The 23,432-nt window shown below is 43.8% G+C and overlaps 1 protein-coding gene across 2 annotated transcripts in view; it reads right to left on the reverse strand.

Annotated features, from left to right (window-relative positions):
- Nucleotides 1-14,348: 14,348 nt before the first annotated feature.
- Nucleotides 14,349-23,432, reverse strand: part of CHN1 (chimerin 1) — a 148,535-nt gene continuing 139,451 nt past the window's right edge. For both annotated transcript variants that reach the window (XM_029072276.2, XM_001514859.4), the window contains 2 exons: nucleotides 17,928-18,033; nucleotides 14,349-15,143 (listed from right to left, as the gene is read on the reverse strand). In XM_029072276.2, the coding sequence (XP_028928109.1) occupies nucleotides 14,972-15,143; nucleotides 17,928-18,033 (278 nt within the window). In that variant the 3' untranslated portion in view covers nucleotides 14,349-14,971. The remainder of the gene's footprint in view (nucleotides 15,144-17,927; nucleotides 18,034-23,432) is intronic.

Genomic DNA, 23,432 nt, shown 5'->3' on the forward strand with positions numbered 1-23,432 from the left:
ACTTGCTGCTGGGTGACCTTGGGCAAGTCATTTAACTTCTCCGGGCCTGTTTCCTCATCTGCAAAATGGGGATTAAATGCCTGCTTTCCCTCCTACTTAGAATGTGAGCCCTGAGGGACAGGGAGTGTGTGCCACCTAATTATTCTGTCTCTACTCCAGAGCTTAGTACAGTGCTTGGCACATGGTAAGTGCCCAACAAGTACTATAATTTGACAGAAAAGTTGAAGACAGCTCATTGCCCTCCACGTCACTGTTTTATGGGTGTGGAGAAAAAGATCTCGAGGGTGGCAGCGAAGGAAGATCTGGGAATGTCAACAGCCGGCAGCCAACTGAAGTGAGAAATCCTGGGCCTTGCAGCGCAGCAGCCTCTGACAAACCGCTTCTCGGAACAGAAGTTGCATAGAAGCAGTACAGTCCGCTCTTTGCCTCCCTCCCCACCTTCACTGCCCTCAGCATTCTGAGCCGAGAAACCCACTTTAACAACCGCGGCCTGGTTTGTCGAGGAAGAAAGTTGCGACAAAACTCAATATCCAGGCTCCAAACCCAGTTAGACGTGACAGAAAAATCTGTGCCTGCCTGGTAGGACTGGATTTTTTTAATGCTGCGGTTCTGTACCCTGGTGAACGTTTATATAAAAAGCCTGTAAACGCTTGCTCCAGTAAGAGTTGAGAAGCCGTGTGGCCTAGTGGAAAGAGTACGGGACTGGGAGTCAGAGGACCTGGGCTCTAATCCTGGCTCTGCCACTTGTCTGCTGTGTGACCTTAGGCAGTCACTTAACTTCTCTGTGCTTCAGTTTTCTCTACTGTAAAACGGGAATTAAATCCTACTCCTTCCTACCTAGATTGTGAGTCCTGTGTGGGGCAGGGACTCTGTCCAACCTGATAACCTTGAATCCACCGCAGTGCTTGGCATAGGCCTGGCACATAGTAAGTGCTTAAATATCATAATAGTAATAATGATGATAATAAGCAGTAAGTAATGCTGTGTATAAAAATGTGCTCTACTGTACTCAGAGCTTAGAGAAAACATAAAATGGACCTTGCAACAGCCTCTGCACAGGCAAGTGAGTCAGCACTGCCTGATTTACTTTCAAGCTCTTTGATTTTGTACGTCATTTTATTTCAGTGAGAAATCGGTTACTCCCATTTCTCCTTAAGCTTAGGCTGAGCTTGATTACATATACTCTGCATTTTCACTCTTCCTAGCATCCTATCCATTGATCCCAGCCTCAGGGCAGGACAAGGGTTTTGTGGGAGAGGAGAAGAGTTGGCTTTGGCAGGGCTGGGAAACGCCAACCAGGTTTCCTCTATTCCGAGCTTTCAATTTCTCCACGCTTGTGGCTTTCACTTCTCCGGGTTGTGATTGACCCTCATTGTTTCAGGTGGAGTCTTGCTCCTTGCCTGGCTACTCTCCATCTTCAGGCTGTTACATGCCTGCCACTGACCTGCTAAATTCCCAGGTTCAGCAGGCCTGTAGAGAAGGGGACAACCACAATTCCAGGCACTAGCAAGACCACATTCTGCCTAGCTCAGCAAGGGACAGGAAAAGAGTTTGCAGCCAACATCTTGCCTCTTATAAAACCCAGCCTGCTTGAAACATTAGGACTCTTTGAAGTTGGTTTTATGATTGGCAGACACCTGGTCTCTAGTTGGATATGGAGTCTGCCTTTAACTCTTCAATGGCTGGTTCCCTGGGTCCTGGGCACTGGCAGAAAAATTAAAGTTGGGGTTTTGGGTCCAGTACCAGCATTTGAGTTTCAACAATGTACTGGAATCTCCGTTAGTACTATCACTGGTTCCCTCTGTTGCATCCTTGGCTAACGAGATTAGCAGATTCAACTTCAGTCCCAGTATAAAAATTAGAAAAAGTGGTGGTTCTACCACGAGTGATTCAGAGCAGTCAGGGGACTTACTGACATGGTAGAAAGTGTCCCCCTAGTAAAGGTGCCTGTGACTACGGCCATAGGATATTGTAAAGGGTTTGGCAACAGGATCTTCAAAACAACTGGCAGCTGAGAAGCAGAAGGGTCCATTAAAATCTGAAAGTTTGGAGAACACAGGTGTGGTTGGAGCTGTGGGATTTCTGGCTAAGTCTCTTAAAATCATTTCACCAGTTCAGTTCCTCCAAAGTTTAAATAGAACTCCCACCTTCTTTTTCTCCTCCAGTCAGGGCTAATGTGAGCACTTACACCCAGGGAAGTTGAGTCCATGGAATGAAAAAGCACAGTGTAAATTCCGAGTATCATCCCAGGATCTTGTCTTTCCCAGGGATGTAAGGGCAGAACAGACCCAGATCAAGGACACTTCGGAGAGAAATCTGGGAGAAAAATGAAGAAATAAAATACATGCAAATCACTGGAAAAAGTGAGAGCATGCTGTGATTTAAACTTAAATAAAACTCAGTTCATCACGAAACCTCTTTTAGAAACAAATCTCCATTTGTCCCAGAAAACCCATTTATCACAGGTCCTCAGAGAGAGAAAGAACATGTGTTCCAGTATGAAGAGTTATGGGAGATAAAGCAGCATGGCCTGATGGAAAGTGTACTAAACTGGAAGTCAGGAGACCTGGGTTCTAATGCTAACTCCACCATTTGGCTGCTATGTGATCTGGAGCAAGTCACTTAACTTCTCTGTGCCTGTTACCTCATCTGTAAAATGGAGATTAAGACTGTGAGCTCCATGTGGGGCATGGGCCGTGTCCAACCTGATTAGCTTTTATCTACCCCAGTGCTTAGTACAGTGCTTGGCATATAGTAAACATTTAGCAAATATATAAAACCCCCCAAAATTCCATGATGAAGGACCTTATCCATGGAGTGATTCTGAGAGTGGAAGAAAAGTTAGAACAGTCTTCCCAGTTTAAGATTCTCAGGTGAGGATGAAAAAGGCACTCTAAACCATCCCTGTTCAGGAATTCTATCCTCCCCCCTTCATCCTCCCTTCCCCAGGAAGGAAGCAAAAGAATCCTCCAAAACCCAAACTGGGAATGCAGAAGTGATCCCTCGGTGCTGGCAAGGAACAGAAAAGGACTCTGGGAGAAGCACGAGCCAGACCTACACAGTTGACTGCTCTATAGACCCCGGGTGTGGCTTTTGGGAAAATACTATTTTGCGAAAAGCAGTATTCTTTTACCTGCAGCGATACTAGTTATCTGAATGGCTGAGTCTGCATAGACAAATGAAGTGGAGAAGTGAGCAGTGACCTGATTGATTTGCTGGGCACAGTCAGCCCAGACCGGCCATCCGGCCTTCAAGTGGATTTTTCATCCTGAAGGACTCAGCCTAGCTGTTCCTTAGAGATGGGAATTACTCAAGCTTCCACTCCACTTGGCTGGGCAGGCCTAGTCACTGCCCTCTCTAGAAGGAAGACAGGGCCAGGAGGGCCATTCGATAGCCTAGCACAATGAATCTCTTCAGCTGAAAAAGCAACAAAATCTCAGGGGACCCTACATATTTCCAGTAGGTTCCTCTTCTCTCTCCCTCCTGGTTCTCAAGCCCACCTGGACAAATGCACGTGGGATATACAAAACTGAAACTGGCAAAATATAAAATACTGTGGGATCTTGGATTAGAGAGCAGCAGGATTCAGTCGAAAAACTTGAACTTGAATCCAAACTCCTAACCCACGGTAAGACTTGGCCAGGCTGCTTGCTTTTTCTCTGCCTCGGTTTTCTCATCCACAAGATGGGAAATATAGTAACCCCTATTCTCCTGGGCTGGTGTGAGGATTCACCAGACAGGGATGGAGCCAGTCAGCAATAGTGCTTTCTTGTTCACAGGCCCTAAATTGAATAGGGGGGAATGAAGATCCCATTTGGGCTCTTTTGGGCCAAGAACCCTGTGACTGCTCTGCTGGCCCTGGGGTGTGGAGGAAATGGGGAAGGAAAGGCAAAGGTCCATCGGGTCTTATTCCCTTCCAGGTCCCTGAAGATGGCTCTGCTGTCTTTCAGGCTAGAGGCAGTGGTTTATTAACATTTGTGAACTGTTCCTTTCCTCTTTCTTTTTTTTTTGTTTTGAATGGTATTTGTTAAGTGCTTACTTTGTGTCAGGCACTGTACTAAGCACTGGGGTAGATTCAAGCTAATCAGGTTGGACACAGTCCATGTCCCACATGGGGATCACAGTCCTAATCACCGTCTACAGATGAGGCAACTGAGGCACAGAGAAGTTATGTGATTTACCCACAGTCACACAGCAGACAAGTGGTGGAGCTGGGATTAGTAGTGACTCCCAGGACGGTGCTCTTTCCACTAGACCACACTGCTTCTGAGAAATAGGAGTATTGAGCAAAGGGTCTTCAGCCATTTCAGGCACTGTTTGCCATCATGTTATCTCTTGAGATTAGCTATGCTTCAGGGGCAGGAGCCGATGAAGTTCCACCTAGACCGGAAGCTCATTATGAGTAGGGAACCTGTCTGCTAATTCGGTTGTATTGTACTCTCCCAAGTGCTTAGTACAGTTCTCTGCACACAGTAATCGCTCAATAAATTCAATTGATTGATTAAGCTGCTCAGACCACAATGAGATCTCATCCAGTGCTGGTGCTAAGACTGAAGTATCCCACCTTTCCTTCCTCGGAGACTGAAAGGCTGAGCACAGAAGTGTAATGGTCAAGCAGCCCATCCAGGAAGACACCATCAAACAGCATTACTTATCTTCTCGGGGATACGGACCAGTGTCCCTTAAGAGGGCTTGGTCCATCTGTGCTGATCATTTCCAAATTGCTCGTCTTTCCTTTATGGCTCACTGACGCTTGGGCAGTTCCTTTCTTCAGCAGCCTCGTTTTATCTCTGTGTGCCTAGCCGCAGCTGAAAGGACTGGGCCCGTCTTCCCAGCTGTTTCCTTTAGTTACTATAATTAATATTAATGAGGATTAATTTTTAATGTGGACATGTTAAGGATCACAATAGTAAAGTGCTGGTTGGTAATTTGAATAACCTTGACTGTGTGTGGAGAATAGATTTCTGAGCATGGCCACCTGCCCAACGAACCACTGTGGATCCTGGAGCCATTAATAATTTATCAGGCCTTTCCTCAGATCCCGGAGCAATCTGAGCATTCACAGAGCAGAGACAAAGTGGGAGGGTCAGCTCAAGCCCTATCACTACCTCAGCAGCCTATATATAGAATAGCAATCAATGGCTTCAGCCCCTCACAACTCACCCTCCTACATGCGGATATTTAGACCGGCTCTACCCAGGATTGGATAAAACGAGTGACAGGTTGGAGGATTATGTACCGACACACCAAGCCTGTGAAGGAAGCCACAAACCCTCTGAAGATTTCCCAGCCACCTCTTTTACTCCTTTCTGGGAAAAAGGGAAGTCCCTGGTGTGGAGGATGTAGAAGCACAGAATGAATTCACTGAGCTCAGATTCATGGGTCTTCCCACTTAAGGCCCATACTCTAGGTATGTTAATGGACAATTTATCACTTGGTTACATGATTTAAAATCCTTATAGGCACATAGCCAACACCCCAATTCTGCCCAGGATAAAAGCACAGAGAGAGTCAGATGGATGGCTGGAAGGGAGTATTTCCGGTCATTGTACGGTGGAGACTAGAGGGCTCAGAATCAGAACACGGTAGCAGGGAGCCAAAACTCTGCAGTGCAGAAAGATGCTTTAATGCAGAATACAAATCTTTCACCTCTTCATCCCAATGTGACCAGATTTTAGATCAGAAGTAGGCCCAAACCAGGACTGTTTTCCAGGGGTGGGGAGATCTGGGAAATGCAGCCATCAGCATAACAGCTCCCTGCCCTAACTCCCAGTGGAAGGAGGGAGAGTCTTCTTTGGACTTGCTGAAGAGCCTAGTTCATAATTTCTGTCACAGTCTGGCAGGATTTCACTTGCAATTGACCTCTTTGCCTTGCTGCTAAAGACTTAGAAGCTATAGAAAAGAGAAATGAGCACAGGAACTAGAAAACTGTCCCCTGAATGACCAGTTGGTGAGTATAATATTGTCCTGGATTTGGGACAGAAGCTGTCTGACTTTGGGGTTACAGTGCTTGGAACTCCTTCAGGCATTCCTTCACCACTGAGAACGGGTGAGCCGGCAAATAGGGATAATTTAGGCCAGAAAATAAATTTAACCGCTTGAAGCTTGAAAGCAATGATATAATATGGGAAACAATTAATTTTTGATGTGGATTATCTGAATAATTCACTCACAGAGATGTCCAGAACATAGAAGCAGCATGGCTTAGTGGATAGAGCACGTGCTTGGGAGTCAGAAGAACCTGGGCTCTAATTCTGGCTCTGCCCCATGTCTGCTGTGTGACCTTGGACAAGTCATTTAATTTGTCTGGGCCTCAGCTACCTCATCATCTGTAAAATGGGGATTAAGAATATGAGCCCCATGTGGGACAGGGACTGTGTCCAACCTGATTAACTTGTATCTATCCCAGTGCTTAGAACAGTGCTTGGCACATAGTAAATGCATAATAAGTATTGTAATTATTATTAACGTGCAGCTGTTGGTACCTTGTTCAACTCTCATGGCTGGAGCTTCCATCTGCTGACACCCTGAGCCTGGGGAGAGTCCCCTCCGCTACACTAACCCTTCCCAGGACCACCTGCCTTCACAATTTTAGGGCATTGGGAGGCCACAGCCATAATATCTCCCGAGTCCCAAGATCAGAAGCTGCAGTCCCCTGGGACCTGTGACTTCGCCATGTCTTCCCACCACCCCAACTCCACTAGGGCTGTGCTCTCACTGTGATTGTTGCACTTTGAGCTGCAAGAAGCCCCAGATCCTGCACCTCTAGCCCCAGTACCTCACCACTATTACTGTAATTATCAATGTCCTTGTTCTTTTATGCTGCTATTTTTATTGTTTCATCTTATCGCCAGCCTCCCCTCACCGTCCACTTTTATTCTTAGATTGGGAACCCATCGGAGTCCAGGGACCGTGCCTAAATCCCATCTGTGTCATTTTTCCCAGTGCTTACTATAGTGTTTTGCATAATGGTAAGCAGTTAAATACTATTACTTACTATTAGAGGGTTAAATTACTCACATCACCCAATAATATTTCACAGGGCAGGGTTTGGTCCTCTGACAGACTTCCCAGACCCTTCCTGAAAGCCTGGAAACCCCTTCCCCTCAGGTTCACAGACAGGGCAGAGGACCATGCCCTTGTGTTGTCTCTAAACTTGGATCGGTGACTTTGGCCATTTGATATTTGTCCCACTCTCAGCCCAAAAGAACTTTGGTACCTACTTATAAATTATATACTTATATAATTCCCCTCTAGACTGTAAATTCATGGTGGGCAGGAACGTTTCTACCAATTCTGTTGTATTCTCCCAACCACTTAGTACGGTGCTCTGCACACAGGAAGCAGTCCAGAAAAGCATTGATGATGACTGATGATGATGACCAGGCCACCGTGTTCCTCCTGCCTGACATTGGGATGGCAGGAAGTTCCATCCCACAGAGAATAGAGAGTGTGCGCAGACCTCCCTCTCCACATCTACCCCAGTGTAAAAGCTTTCCTTCATCTTAGTGGTATTTGTTAGGTGTTTACTATGCACCAAGCTCTGGCCCAAGGCAGAGATAGATATAATAATAATAATAAATAATAATAATTATTATTATTATGGTATTTGTTAAGTGCTTACTATGTGCCAAGCATTGTACAAAGCGCTGGGGTAGATACAAGGTAGTCAGATTGTCCCACGTGGGGCTCACGGTCTTAATCCCCATTTTACAGATAAGGTAACTGAGGCACAGAGAGGTTAAGTGGCTTGTCCAAGGTCACACAGCTAAGTGGCAGAGCTGGGATTAGAACCCATGTCTTCTGACTCCCAAGCCCGTGCTCTTTCCACTAAGCCACACTGCTTCTCATAAGAGATAAGCAGATCAGACACAGTCCTTTTCCCACACGGGGCTCAAAGTCTCCGTTGGAAGGAGAACTGCACTGAAACCCCATTTTAAAGATGAGGAAACTAAGGTCCAGAGAAGTTAAGTGACCTGCTGAAGACTACACAGCAGGCAGGTGGCAGAGCTGGAATTGGAACCCAGATCCTCTGACTCCCAGGCCCAGGATCTTTCCCTTCAGCCATGCTGCTTCTAAAAAGCTTCAGTCCTGAAGTAGCTGGGGTCCTCCCGACACTAGGGGCCCTACCTTGCTTCCATCTTGACAGACTTCATCTGAGGCCCTCAGCCAATCCACCAATATTATTTATTGAGCACCTGTGAGCAGAACGCTGACCTTCTGAGGCAGCTCCCTCCCAGCACAGCTGTTATTGCTGGGGTTGAACTGATGCCTGGGAGATTCACCTCTCTCTTCCCTGCCATCAATTCCCTGCCAGGAAGTGACATGGACTCTCAGCTGTAGGAAGTGGCAGATGCCTGGGTGGGATCTCTTTGGCTATCTGAACATCCTGGATGCAGAAAGGCACCTTTTTGATTTTTCTTTTTTTCCACACATCTGCTCAGGTTGATTGAGTTTCCATCTTCCTATTTCTTTATGGTTGTAAGATGCATTTTTCTACCTCTGAATGTTCCTAGGATTGAAAGGTCCTCAGGGCCAGTCAGGAGCCTTTATGGAAACCTCACTGGAGTCCCGGTGCCCAGAACAGTGCGATGCATAAAGCAGGGCACCTAATAAATACTGACATTGACAGGAAAAACGAAAAGTGGTAGAGGCAGATGGTCTAAGTGCACAAATAGCCCAATATCACTGTGGTTTCCAGCAGCTACCCAGATTTCAAGCACATTCCCTGATTTACCATATTTTACCCTCAAAGGTTCCACTTGGTACATTCTTTGTCTGAGTCATTTTAATCTACAACACATTTCCTCCCCCCTGCCGGATCTCCTGCCTTACATAAGCACCATCATTGGGGTGAGGAGCTAAGCAGTAATTTTGTTGGACTAGAAAAATCCATCCCAAGATTGTTAGGTTCCCATGCTCATGTTTCCTGCTCTGAAGTAATTACAGTCATATTCAAACTATTTCAGAGGGCTCAGAGAGCCCAAAAACAAGGTCAGCAATCCACCTCTCCCTTCTTCTACTTTTGTTTTATGCTAAAAGAGAAAGTTCCAATTGGAAAAAAAATCATTACCTGTTTACCCAACACATTTATTGTGACCCTCTCCATTCAGAGTATTTCTTGAGGGTCTATTTTGTGCAGAGTACTCTACTAAGCACTTGGGAGAGTACAGTGAAGTGAGTAGATACCACCTCTGCCCTCGTGGACTTTATAATCTGGTATGGGGGAAATCTAAAAACAATTCTTGTGTTTTCCCTTTAACTGTCATGACTTTGCTCTCTATTTTAGCTATTGGCTGTCCGGTTGAATGTTACAAGACCATCACCTAGCACACTTACTCCTCCCTCTTCCCCCAAATCAGCCAATTATATGTATTAAACGCTTACTGTGCAGAGGTCACTGTATTTAGCACTAGGGAGAGGACATATACAGAGTTGGTGTAGACATTCCATACTCACAACTTACACTTATACATATGCGTGCATCCCCCGTTCCCATGATGAGAGTTTCATCAGTACCTGTGAGTGTGGTCAACACTTTGTCAATTAATAATATTTACTGAGTGCTTACTGTTTGCAGAGCTTTGAACTAAGTGCAGAGTTGGTAAACGTGTTCCCTGCCCATCCACTGGGGTTTGCAAATAAGCATTGCCCCTTACTGCACTGTTGACATTACCTGCAATACCTGGTGCCATTTTCATTCTTCATTTCAGATGTTCAGATGTTGCCATCTTCCAGGAGGCTTTGCTCAGCATGGGTGGTTCTGATCTAGAGGTAGGCACAGGTAGGGTCCATCAGTTACTCTCTAATGTCTCTGGGCAACTTTGGAAGGCTTGGACAAATGATCTCTGATTGCAAAGCCAATGTTCACAGAATGTCTTTGTCTAAAATGGGGAGGCTTCTCTACAAAAATAACATCTGGCTCCTGTTTCAATAAGATACCTTACGTCAGGAAATCTCGGTTCACTCAGTTTTGTGCTGCCAACTCTATATGTGGCTTGCTCACGTTCTCTAGACATAAGCAAGAACTCAGGCTAACGTATATTTGGCATAGAAGTTTCCAAGAAAGTTTAAAGGGCCCCCAACTCATCTCCGTAACTGGGTTCAGAGAAACAACTGTCAGGCCTCAGCTAAGTTTGCTGTGTATGGCTAACTACCTCAGAGGAAAGCTAGCAGAGGGCTGGCCTCAGGGCACTAGGCTGTCTGTGATAGGAGGCAAAAAAATTTTTGCCACCCAGTCCCCTGAGATTTCAAAACTCGTTGAAGGTTCAAAACACTTACCGTTAGGTGACTTTGTCCATCCTGGACCCTACTGGAAATGGCTCCCTCTTGGCTCTGAGGGTTCCTCTAGCCCGAGGAGTCGTTAAGGTCAATCTAAAAATGCTGACAAAAGAAAATGCATCGAAGGGTTGTGCTTAAGAAAACACCCTCCACATTTTCTTGCCCACCCACCTTATCTTCCACCTGATCAGCAAGTCTTGGCACCAAACCAACTTTCATTTTGGTGATTTACGGTGATTAATCCTAAATCTGATTAATGAACAAATTGCCAAAATCAATTGCATTCATAAATCCCCCTAAACCATGCATTCCTAAACATCTTCTTCGGGAAGCAGCATGGCCTAGTGGAAAGAGTACGGGCCTGAGAGTCAGAGGACGAGTAACGCAATTATTATTATTACTACCTCACTGAAGCTCTTTGCAGCTGACACTCAACATGGTCTAAATCACGTACTTTACTGGGCCAGATCACCCGTCAAAGGGCAGGGACTGTATCTGTTACCGATTTGTACATTCGAAGTGCTTAGTACAGTGCTCTGCACTATAGTAAGCGCTCAATAAATACTACTGAATGAATGAATGAATGAAACATCGGTTCATCCAGTGCAGTGTTCTGTCTGACAGTGGCAACAGGACACTTAGAGAAACAGTGCAATGGCTGTCCTTGTGGTCATTCTTTTTATTGGTTAAGCCTGGACTTTGGACCAGCCCTAAATTTTCCTCCTACATCATTAACTTTCCCTCTACAAGCCCATATGAGCAACTGCTTCTCCAACAATCGATCCCAACTCTTGTAAAGCTATGCTCAATGAGAAGCAGCATGTCCTAGTGGGAAGACCATGGGTCTGGGAGTTGGGAGACCTGCGTTCTAATCCCAGCTCTGCCACTTGTCTGCAGTGTGATCTTGGACAAGTCACTTAACTTCTCTGTGCCTCACCTTTCCTTCCTCCCACTTAGACTGTGAACCTCACATTGGATAAATACTATCTTCTATCTGCATATATTATATTTACCTCAGTGCTTAGCAGAGTGGTTGGCAAATAGCAAGCACTTAAATAAAAACCCATTATAATATATGGAAACATTAAATACTTTGAGGCAAAATCTGATTAATGGACAAATTGCCAAAATCAACTGGTACCGTTTCTTACAAAGAAAATAAGCAAACCAAATTATACAAAATCAGATCGGCAAACGTTACTGGCCTGAATATTATCGAAAGTAGTGGAATCTGAAAAATGCAAGACTTCAAGGGCACTGGATTTCAACTATATAATATTGATATCCAGAGCAGCTAAATTTTCTTTGCTTTAAGAAAAAGAAATTGACCCAATAGCCAATATTCTTAGGTTGGAATCAAGGGGATTAATTATTAATTATTTATTCAGGGGGTTACTACGGTGACTTAGGGATTTTTAAGATAAATATTTTTTCTTCCATACATAATCCCATTTTCTAACAAGTTGACTTGAAGGACTACTTCTTACAGTCAACCAGATTAACTTGCTCACATCAACAGAAGTGAAATATGGAGAGCAGAATCTTGATTTCTCATTAGTTTCCTGAGAGCTGTACCCAGCTATGTGTGAAGACAAGGAAAGTTATACTTTGGAAGTGAAAGAGCTGGAATCCAGCAGAGAACCAAGCCCCTCTCTGAGAGGCTGTTGTTCCGAGCCCCCAGACTTCCTCCTCCTGGTGAGACGCTCGGCATCAGAGCTGCCCAACGTATGTGTTTCCCATGACTGCAAAGTGGTCTTTTTAAAAGTGTGGATTTCTAAGAGGAGCTGGCGTTTGCTCTGGGGTTTCAGCTCCTTTTATAGCTTCCACCAGCTCTCTGGGCTCCTGTTGATGGCAATCAATCAACTATACTGAAGGCTTTCTATGTGCAGAGCACTGTACTAGGCACTTGGGTGAGTACAATATAACAATATAACACACACATTCTCAGCCCACAGTGAACTTATGGTCTACAGGCGGGTTTACAGCCTAATAATAATAATTATGATACTTGTTAAGCACTTACTATATACCAAGCACTATTCTTAGCACTGGGGTAGATCCAAGTCAATGAGGTTGGACACAGTCCCTTGTCCCACATGGGGCTCACACTCTTAATTCCAATTTTGGGAACTCAGACCCAGAGAAGTGAAGTGACTTGCCCAAGGTCACACAGCAGTCATGTGGCAGAGCCAATATTAGAACTCAGGTCTTTCTGACTCCAACGCCCATGCTCTATCCACTAAGCCAATCTGCTTCTTCTGTGCTTCTAGAGACAAGCTTACAGTCTAGAGATGAGCTTACAGCCTAGGCTTTCAAACCGACTGATCAAGACCTTTCCTAGAGAGGAGTTGCTTTTGTGATTCAAGAGAAATGGACCAGGTCCACATCCCTGCCGGAAAATCTTGGCACAATCACCGGATCTCTGGGGATAAGGTCTAGAGTAGAGGTTCTTGACTTACCGCTCTCCTACTTGGTTCTGAGCAGCTCCTTGCTTGCTCTGAGCTCTGAGTACAGAAGCTTCCATGAGCCTCTTAGAGAAGCCTAGGTGGGCATAGGCCCATTGGCAGAATTCCCAGCATCCTGGGGGAGCCAGCCTGGCCTGAGTGTACCAAGGCCATCTCAACAACTCTGGAAAAGAACAAGAATATCGCTTAGCTTTCACGTTCTCAGAAATGACTTCGATTGCCTGTGCGTGACCAGCCAGTCCGGTCACCTGCTTTAAATGGCACGAGGCTCACTGCTGTAACCCAGCAACAGTAAATGCCGCTAAAGGGTTCTGAGAACAAATTGGTCGCCAGAGGCCTTGAAATGTACCGGACACCCCTTTACGTGCACTGGGGTGAGTAGTGCTTCTGAATTCGTCAGGCTGGATCTACCCCACTGCAGTGTCCTTGGGGCTGAAAACAACAGCATTTCTTAAAGCTGGTCCCATGGAGAGGGGGTGTTCTACACTAAGGCCTGGAGACAAACTTGTTTCTTTCAGGAGTTGCAATGGCTGCACAGAAACCCCAGTAATGCCAAATTACCTTAAACCACATTCCGTCACAATTGCAAAATTGGCTGACATTGGCTTTAAACAAAAAGGTCTTTACTACTAAATACACTCTCCCCAGGCTGTCATTTTTCTCTCAATCTCAGGAATCGCTATGGACTAAGTCTTCTGTAGCCCTTAAAGTACCTGTCACTTGTTTCAAACTTTCTCTTGATTCAGTTATCAGTGTTTTTCTACTGGAAATTGAACCTCAATGGCTTTGGCCTTATTCAATCGACTGAGATGCCACTGTTTTACTGAATTAGGCAGTTTGGGAAGGAGGGAATAGTAATGAGTTGAATTCTCCTGAATAACAGAGCCTTTCTGAATGCTATAAAAGTAGTCATTTCTCCATCGCTCCCTAGATGGACCATTTACAAAAACGCTGAATTCCTGGCAGTTTACATTTCCTTGACAAATTCTTAAAACATTTGAAGTGTGAATTTCTGAGAAAGTGATTCTCAGAATGCTAAAGAAAAATCATATATGTCTACGTGTTTTGCACTTCCACCAGCAACAGGCTCAAGAGGATGGTGAGAGAAGCCACTTTGGATAAGGAGTTTTTTGATCTTAAAGCACAAACACACAGCGGAGCACTGATTCTAACTCTGCATTTCCTCAGAAAATTCATATATGCTTTTTCTAAAGCTTGAAAAATAAACCTGGCTCCCCATAAGAGAAGTGGATAAGGAATGTGAGAAATTCAGAGTAGTATAGGTCACTATTCGATCACTTTATGTTTTAGAGTTCACAGAAGTTGCCGTTTTCCAAATGATGATTATCTAGCAAGGGTCTGTCCTCATCACAAAAGGTTCCCAGAATCCAAAAGTTTTTCAGAAGAGAAGAGATGCAAAAGGTACAGAGTTTTCTAGTGAACAAATATGGGTAACTGTGTTTCAAAGAACATATCTTCTCCAACAAAGAATTCAAGTTTTTTTTAAGATTTCTAAAAGCAAAATTTAATAAATTAATATATGCATGCCAGATAAAAATTAAAAATTACAACTGAAAACAAATAATAATATGAAAGAAAATAGTCAGGGTTGTAAATTTTATTGGCATGGATAATTGTTCAAAGTAACATCCAGAACACACATTTTGAAGCTCGGAAACAAATTACTATAGGACAAAAGAACAGTGAGAAACCGGAAAGAAATCACCCAAGGAAAGTAGGAAAATAACAGGAGGATTCAGCAATGCAACAGCCAGAGGTACTGTTTCACCAAATGCTTTGCTTTTTTTTTTTGTATCAGAAACCAATGACAAGGAACATGAAAGCAAAGTTACGATAGATTTACGTTGAGAAACATGCTGAATTACAACCACAGACTATCCAGGACAAAGAGGCAGCACTAAGTTTTGTTGTTTTCCTTAGTAAAGAGATACCTTGCCAAATAGGGAGCCGATCATGCAATAGCTTGAGTTTCCTTTAACATGATAAAACACCCAGGATTACTAGTACTGGAAAGTATGTGTTACTTGCTTTACAATGTCAGCCGAGTGGTACTACTGAAACGACATAAACTTCCTTCATTTTATCCGGTATATGCCCAAAGCGCTAATCAAGAAATAATTCAGCTACAAGAGCCAATTAAATTACTATAAAACATTCCTTCATCTGTAGAACATCACTGTTGACTCTTATTTTAAATGAAAAACTCAAAATAAAATGTCTTCATTTTTGATAAGCATCTCCACCACCAGTCTCTGATACCGTATGTCATTGAGTGCTGCCATCGCATCTTGTTCCGGGGATCTCATGAGGGTCGGTCCAAACACTATCCCAAGGTTCTCTGCATTCATGAGATTCTCCTTTTCATGAAGGGTTACCCTGAAAAATAAAAATAGTTTCCCATTTTTGTTTTCTCATTTGAAACAATAACTTAGTCCCCGGGAGATGGCTGAATAGTCAAAAATCTAAGTCCTTTTGTGACCAGTGACAGAAGTCCATTCATCAACTCTGTTTGGCCTTTCTTTTGGGTTTCCCCTTGGTATCAAAGTGCCAATTTCACTTCAACTAAATTAAGCTAAAGAAAGACGTTACCTTTCAAATGACTCCTTGAGCATTCACACCGAGCTTGCAAAAAGCTGGCCACGAAGCTGGGGCTTAAAAAGGTTTATGGAATCTGACGGGGGCTGACAAAGGTCTCAACACCGACTCTAGTCAGCTACAACACTGGGAGCTGGATACTGGGTCGTCTGTGACAAGCCAGTGCTCTAAAATCATATCTCCTAGGGCCCAGACTTCAGTATAACGTGTGCACTCTCGGCCCTCTAATTTCCTCTATCAACTAGCCCCATGTGGATCCAGAAGGAGTCTTCTGCTGGATGGGAGATGGGGAAACTTTAGCCCACAGAATGCTTGGGGAAAGGAACCCTCAGTGCCCAAATGGGCTGAGGCTCGGAACATCTACCTACCTCTAAAGGGATCTGACAATAAAGGTCTTGAGGGCAATACAGTGTTAGGTCCAAATGAGTATAGCTGCGGGGCAAGCAGCACCTTGGGATTTTGCCTACAGGTCAGTTTTGACACCAGGGGTGATGTCTAGCCACGATAAGGTTTCTTCTCGTTGACAAGTACTGGCTGGGGGTGACCTTCTAACCTTACCTGACTCTCAGCTCTCCTGTTCCCTCAGCTTGGAGTTCCCACACTCCCCAAATTTCTCATGACCAAATTGGGCCTAGGGCACACCCTGCGGATGCCCAGGGCAGCCGGGGGATTGGGGAAAGGGATGGGTAGTGGGAAGGCCTGGGACTCTGTCTCTTAGGCCCGTGTGCCGCTCTCAGGGTTGTGGGGATGGAACGAGAGGCGGGATTAGCAGTCCCCAACTTCAAAATCGTTAATTTGCCCAACGCAAACCCCACTGATGACAGAAAGCCTGGCTCCTGGCTTGCTTTTCGCAGGCACAAATATTTTTCTATAGAAAGATTATCTTCAAAAGGCACACTTTCCTCATGCAGGTGCATTATTCTGATGACTTCAATTCTACCTCTGGCTTCTTGGCACAAGCCCAGGTCCTGTTTCTTACACAGAATTTTCTGAATTCTGCTCCTCAGGTGAAAGAAGAGATCTAGTATTAAAGAGTGTGCCCATGAGGCTGAAAATATTCTCAGACACGGTAACGCTTAAACAACACTCCTAGACACGTTCCTTTTTCTGCTAAAGCAGTAATTTAGAAGCTGCATTTTGAAAGTCTACTTTAGTATAAAGAATTTACCCACAACTATAAAAAACAACATCAGATTTACAAATTTACAAAGTTGTACACACATTACATGCAGGTTTCAGTGTGCATTTTTGCTTTAAAGGAAGAAAACATGAGCTTCCAGATAGGACTAAATATCCATCACTGGGAAAATAATCACGAGTTATAGAAGCCTTTAAGTGCTCACACTGCAGGGCAATTTCATCTCTTATTGGCAGTAAACCCCCTTTGGCTGTCAAGATTTGATATCCTTTTTTGATTGGCCATATAATTTTCTGACTTCACAAACTCTTGTGCCTCAGTTGATAGAAAGCCTGGGAAATGGAATATGGCAATATTACGCTCCTTCATATCAATGAATATAATAAAAAAAAGGAACTTAAAATGTAATTGGAGTTCTCCTCTATCCTCCTCCTTCTTCCCTCTCCCCCACAACCATCTTTACTTAGATCACGCAATTTTCCACATAGCCAATTTTCATGGAGGAACATGAAATTATTTAATCACGATCTGTTTTTAACACCTAAACATTAGGGTAAAAGATAATCTTCAAATTCAGAGCAATGTTTAAGCTGCTTTGCTTTTTCTCTAGGCCGCACACTCTTCACTTTCCACTGAAATTACTGGGAGCATACATATGTGTGTGAATAGGGCAAAGGCCAGGTCTTCTCTAGGATGGATGATCCCCAATATAAATACTGCACTTTCAAAACAAATCCAGGCAATAATCAAACTCACATTTCTCATAGGTTTTAGTGGGATTTTTATACTGGAATTCAATTTTATTAACAGTTCACCTTCCTGTGGCTATACTTCCTTGAAATGACTTTCTCCTGTCAGTTTTCACAGGAATAAAAAAAAATAATAATTACAATTTTCCTTCAGTTGGAACACTTTTAGGATTGGGCTGATAACTTTCGAGTCTATTGCCAAAGTGAAAACGTGCTTATATGCCTTTTGAAAAATTCCAAGTAATCAGTCAAAGGCAAAAACTCAATTCCTGTCAATCCTTGGTTTCACAGAATTTGACAGCTCTGATGGAATTAAACTATGGCACAGACATTTATCTGAATGAAGATTCCTGACTTTTACAGGACAAAGGACCTTCTTAATGGTAACAACCTTCTGATGTTACCAACTAAATTTAAGTTCAACAACTTAGAGATGATGGTACCATCTCCAATTTTCTACTACTGCTCTTCTCCAGTTGACACCTCTAAAGAATAGATCCCTTCACCCCATAGTCCAGAGTTTTTGTCTTTGGAATCACAGGCCTGTCTTCGATACATGCCCTGCAGAGATGTACATGACGGATCTCCCCAAGATGGCATTTGGGACAGCTCTACTGCTTTGTTGTTTTCTTTGGCTTGGGTGTAGCTCATGCCAGAGGTTCAAAATATATCCCTTACCTCTTTAAATGTGCCATGAGATATCTGAGGGTTTCACAGTGTGCAGGAGGCAGCAGCTTCAGAGCTTCATGAAGGGTTTCCAACTGTTCATCAGGATCCATAGTCTCTGAAAGACCAAGCCAGACATCAGAGAAACACCCTCAGTGGCTAGTCCCAGGAGTCAATTTTATTTTTCTTTTGTAATTTACTTCTACAGCCCCTGAGTGTACTCACTGGGCAAACTCAGGCTGGGTGCCTGCTTATAAAGTGGTTCATTTCTTCAGCTTCAGACAATGAATTTCAGTTTCAATGTAGCCTTGGATGATCCAGGCAGATATCTAGATGTGCCTCTAAATACCCACATCATTCAGACCATAAAGAAAACTAAGAGACAGTGATGGCTTTGGACCTTTCTGATGCAACACTAACTGGGAGCCACAGCTCATGTGGCAATAGAGGGGTAAAGACAAATCAGGCGAGCTACCAACATGCTGCGCAGAATGGATATTTCTTGGTAGGCATGTGGGAGGAAACCACAGAGACATAAGTTTAAAAGAAATGGATGTTGGAGAACAACCACTGGAATCTCTACTAAATAAGATAGTCTTGCAATTCTTTTCCAAAGCTTATCACCAAAATTTAAAAGTTTACCATGAGGCAAGTATGGTACTAAGTGCTGGGGTCAATAATCAGGTTAGACACAGTCCACATCCCACATGGGACTCACATTTTTACTATTTTACAAATGAGGTATTTGAGGCACAAAGAAATTAAATGACCCTTAGTGGGTTGGGTAGGGATTGTGTCTATTTGTTGTCGAATCATGCTTTCCAAGCGCTTAATACAGTGGTCTGCACGCTGTATGCGCTCAATAAATACAACTGATTGAATAAATGAAATGAATGTTTGTTTTGTGAAGAAGAGCACCACGTTTATTATTTTATACCAGAGTTTATTTTGCCAAATCATAGGTCTGGATTTTCTCAACTGGGAGCAGGGGCACAGTTCACTGTGTTCCTGCAATTCCGTAAATGACATTCGCTACTAAGACAAGTTTTTTTTTAATAAAACTATCCCTGCTTGCAGAGCATTTTGTCATGATATAACAAACAATGCAAGGACCTGCAACTGCTACACTCTTCAAACCTACTAACCCACAGAAGCAGTGTGGTCTAGTGGATAGAGCATGGCCCTGGGAGTCAGAAGAATCTGGGTTCCAGTCCTAGGACTTCCACTCATCTGCTGCATGACCTTGGAAAGGTCACTAAATTTCTTTGTGCCTCAAATACCTCATTTGTAAATCAGGGAGTAAAAATGTGAGTCTCCTGTGGGATGTGCACTGTGTCTAACCTGATTACTGACCCCAGCACTTAGTACAGTGCCTGCCACACAGTAAGCACTTAAATACCACTCAAAGAAAATAAAACAGCAACCCACACAAGTGGAATTCAATATCACAAAATCAAATTCAATCGTTCAATCTCTTCAGAAATAACATATTTTTCCCTCAAAATGTTAACGATTTACTACAATTTGGTTTTCATATGGTAGCTCAAGGTAACTTTAGGAACTTTTAAAATATTAATTTAGTTCCTCCAGTTTCCCACAAGCAACGACGTAACACTGACCGAGAGCCACCAGATGGTGCTATTAGAGAAATAGCATTAAGAGATCTAGTGCATGAAAGCTTTTTGGAAAATCACAGTAATATCAAAATCAGATACTTTGGCCTAGGTAACTGGAGTTGGTTCTATATTTTTTTTTTTGGAGGGGGTGGAGGGAATGGGAGAAGATGTGGTGATTGATTTTTCCTTGACTAGAGGATTTTCTGGTGTACACAGAGCCAGGTGGGTCCCCCTACAGCATGGACCTATAAATTGGGTTTGCTGACCTTCATAGCTGACTCTGTGTGGGCTAAGTTTCATTGTTGATGGCAGTTTAGAGACTCGGACTTCTTATTCTCTAGAGTAATACTGAAATGCAGGTCCTAATAGTAAATTCAAAAAGTGGGGCAAAAATATTTTTAGGGAAAGGTTATAGTAATCTCTATCCTGAGAGAAACCAAATCAATCAATGATATTTATTAAGCACTTACTGAGTGCTGAGCACTAACTAAGTGCTTGGGAGAGTTGGTAGACACGTTCCATGCCCACAAAGAGCTTACAATCTAGAGGGGGAGACAGAGGAATATGACTGTTTATTGTTGTAATGTATGCTCCCATGCCCTTAGTACAGTGCTCTGCACACACAATACATACTACTTAATGAATGAATATGTACATAAATTCTGAGGGCTGAGGGAGGGAGTGAATAACAAGTGCATCAAGGGTACCAAACCAAGCACACAGGTGACGCAGAAGGGAAAGGGAGGACAGGAGATAAGGGTTTAGCCGGGGAAAGATTCTTGGAGATATGGTCTTAATAAAGTTTTGAAGGTGGGGAGGGTGGTGGCCTGTTGAATATGAAGGGGAAGGGGGTTCCAAGCCTCAGGGAGGACACGGGTAAGGGGTCTGTGGCAAGACAGATGAGATCGAGGTACAGTGAGCAGGTTGGTGTTACATGAGTGAAGTGTGAAGGCTGGGTTGTAATAGGAAATAAGGTACAAGGCACAGCTGGGTTGTAGTACGAAATATGGTACAAGGCACACTGTATAAAACGTCTGTTGATTCTTTGGAACTGGGACCAGGTCTGTCCAAGTCCAACTTAATTTTTTTCAGATCATTTTATGGTAGAAAATTTTCAACTTGGCTCGAATCTTCCCAGGGCAAGTGAGGTGCAGTGTGGCTAGTAGAAAGAGCACAGGCCTGGCAGTCAGAAGACCTGGGTTCTAATTTCTCTTTTACCACATGTCTGCTGTGACACCCTGGGCAAGTCACTTCAGTTCTCTGTGCCTCAGTTTCCTCATTTGTAAAATGGAGATTAAGACTGTGAGCCCCATGTGGGACAGGGACTGTGTCCAAGCCAATTTACTTGTAACTATCCCAGCGCTTAGAACAGCGCTTGACACATAATAAATTCTTAAATACCATCATAATCATCATTAATATGTGGGACACGGGCAGTAACCAACCTGATTATCTTTTATTTACCCCAGCATTTAGTACAGTGCCTGGCACACAGTAAGTGCTTAACAAACACCATAAAAAAAAACCCCAAACCCCAATTAATCCAAGTTAGTGTGGATTGAGCTATACATATTTACATTTCTTTAACTCCCCACAGATATTCTGTCCCTGGAATATTCTCAGCAACAGCAGCGCATCAGCCTGATTGACAAAGACCATTTCACTCTTTTCCACCTCCTTTCCCCCAGCCCTATGTCCCCACCCTGCAGTGTCTGCAACACTGCGTCAGATTGGTATGTCGGGGGGAGAGAAGAATACAGAGCTGGCAGCAACCTCGAATGGCAGCTGTTGATTGGGTGGTCTCCTAGGCTAATCAAAAGTCACTTGAGAAGATGCCATCTCAAGGCAAAAATACCCTATTTGCACTGACCTATCCTAACATTTTTCAGATTTACACTGCAAAATTACAACAAAAAGAGTCTGTAACAATTCCCCCTATCATCTGATAATGAGCACAGGGGCCAATTCTGTGGGAGTGATTGGGAATGTTACCCCACCAGATTTCCAGGTAGTGGGTGGATCCACTGTTTTCACCTCATTGTGTTTAGGGCAAAGTTCCCACCCTTGCTCAGCCCAGATCTCCAGGATGATCACCTCCTCATAATGTGATGACAGTTTACCAATTTTTCTTAATTAAAATTGCATGATTTCCAGCAAAATGCAATTTGTATTTGTGCTCCCAAGAAGTGGCATTGGATAGCAGGTTATTATCAATTATTTAATAATATTAATAATAATAGTCGCTTTTTGTAGCACTTAATGTGCCAAGCATTGGGCTAAGCACAGGGATAGACAGAATACAGTACAATCTGTCCCACATGGAACTCAGAGTGTGAGAGAGAGAAAAGCAGTATTTCCCAGTGGATAGAGCATAGCCCTGGGAGTCAGAAAGACCAGGGTTCTAATCCCAGTCCCACCACTTGCCTGCTGTGTGAGCTTGGGTAAGTCACTTAACTTCTCTGTGCCTCAGTTAAATGGGGAGTAAGACTGTGAGCTCTATGTGGAACATGGACTGGGCCCAACCTAATTAGCTTGTATCTACCACAGCATTTAGTACAGTGCCTAGCACATAGAAAACACTTAAATATCATTAAAAAAAGAGAAAAGGCATTTAATCCCAATAATACAGATGAAGAGACTGAGGCCCAGAGAAGGTCACATAACAGGCAAGTGGAGGAGCCAGGATTAAAACGTAGGTCTTAATGTTGGTATTTGTTAAGCGCTTACTATGTGCCGAGCACTGTTCTAAGCGCTGGGGTAGACACAGGGGAATCAGGTTGTCCCACGTGGGGCTCACAGTCTTAATCCCCATTTTACAGATGAGGGAACTGAGGCACCGAGAAGTTAAGTGACTTGCCCAAAGTCACACAGCTGGCAAGTGGCAGAGCCGGGGTTCGAACCCATGACCTCTGACTCCAAAGCCCGTGCTCTTTCCAGTGAGCCACGCTGCTTCTCTTGCCCATCCAGTTTTCTTTCTACTAGGCCATGCTGATTCTTGATCACATAGACATCTGAATAATTTTATCTTATAAGTGACTAAGAAGGATGAAAAACTGCATACACAGCTTTGTTTACGTTTTCCAAGAAATGTAAAATATTTCTGAATTATCAACTGGTCAATCTCGCTTCCTCACAAAAACTTGCAGGGATCTGATATAATATTTTGGGAGATGGACAAATCTTTATCTGAATTTCCTTCTTCCTTTCTCTAAATTCCACCGCTATGATTGTTATTACCAGTCATCTAGAACAAAACAGTAGGGAGGTCTTTGTCTCTGCCTGCACTACAGACGCACAGACGCAGGAGCAGCAGGGAGTGGGAGGGAAAGAAGGTGATCGGGGGTATTTGTGGGCTGGGAACTGAGCCGGGAGGGAAGTTGATTTGTACTTGCGTGGGCTGAAAGTAGGGGTCAGAGAAAAGGAGCAAGGACTGTGATTTAGACATGAAAAACCACTGTGACGGAGAAAGCAAAATGGCATGAAGACATAAAGCAGAGTCAGGAGGAACAGAGGGGGTGGCTGGGTGAGAAGGAAAGCCGAAATAAAATACACCAACGCCAGAGGAAGAAATGAAGTAGACCCCAGAGGGGAGGACGAGAAGACCAGGCGGGAAAATGAGGTGTGAGGGAGCAAGCAGTGGAGTTATAGGAGTTGAGGGAGGGAGACAGAGAAAAAGATGCAGGTAACTTGGGCAGAGAACAAGTTGGGGGGTGAGGGGCAGAGTGTGAGAGAAAAATGGAAGAGGGGCAGAGAAAGAGAAAAGACTCAGGAGGGAAGAAAGAAGCACCCAGAACAAATGGAAAGAGTTTAACTGAACTGGGGAAATACCCAGGAGAGGCAAAACAGGCTGAGGGAAATCGAGGGAGAAAAACAAAAACAAAAAAAATGGGAAAATGGGTGG

The sequence above is a fragment of the Ornithorhynchus anatinus genome, chromosome 9 (genome assembly GCF_004115215.2).
Source record: "Ornithorhynchus anatinus isolate Pmale09 chromosome 9, mOrnAna1.pri.v4, whole genome shotgun sequence".
NCBI lineage: Eukaryota > Metazoa > Chordata > Mammalia > Monotremata > Ornithorhynchidae > Ornithorhynchus > Ornithorhynchus anatinus.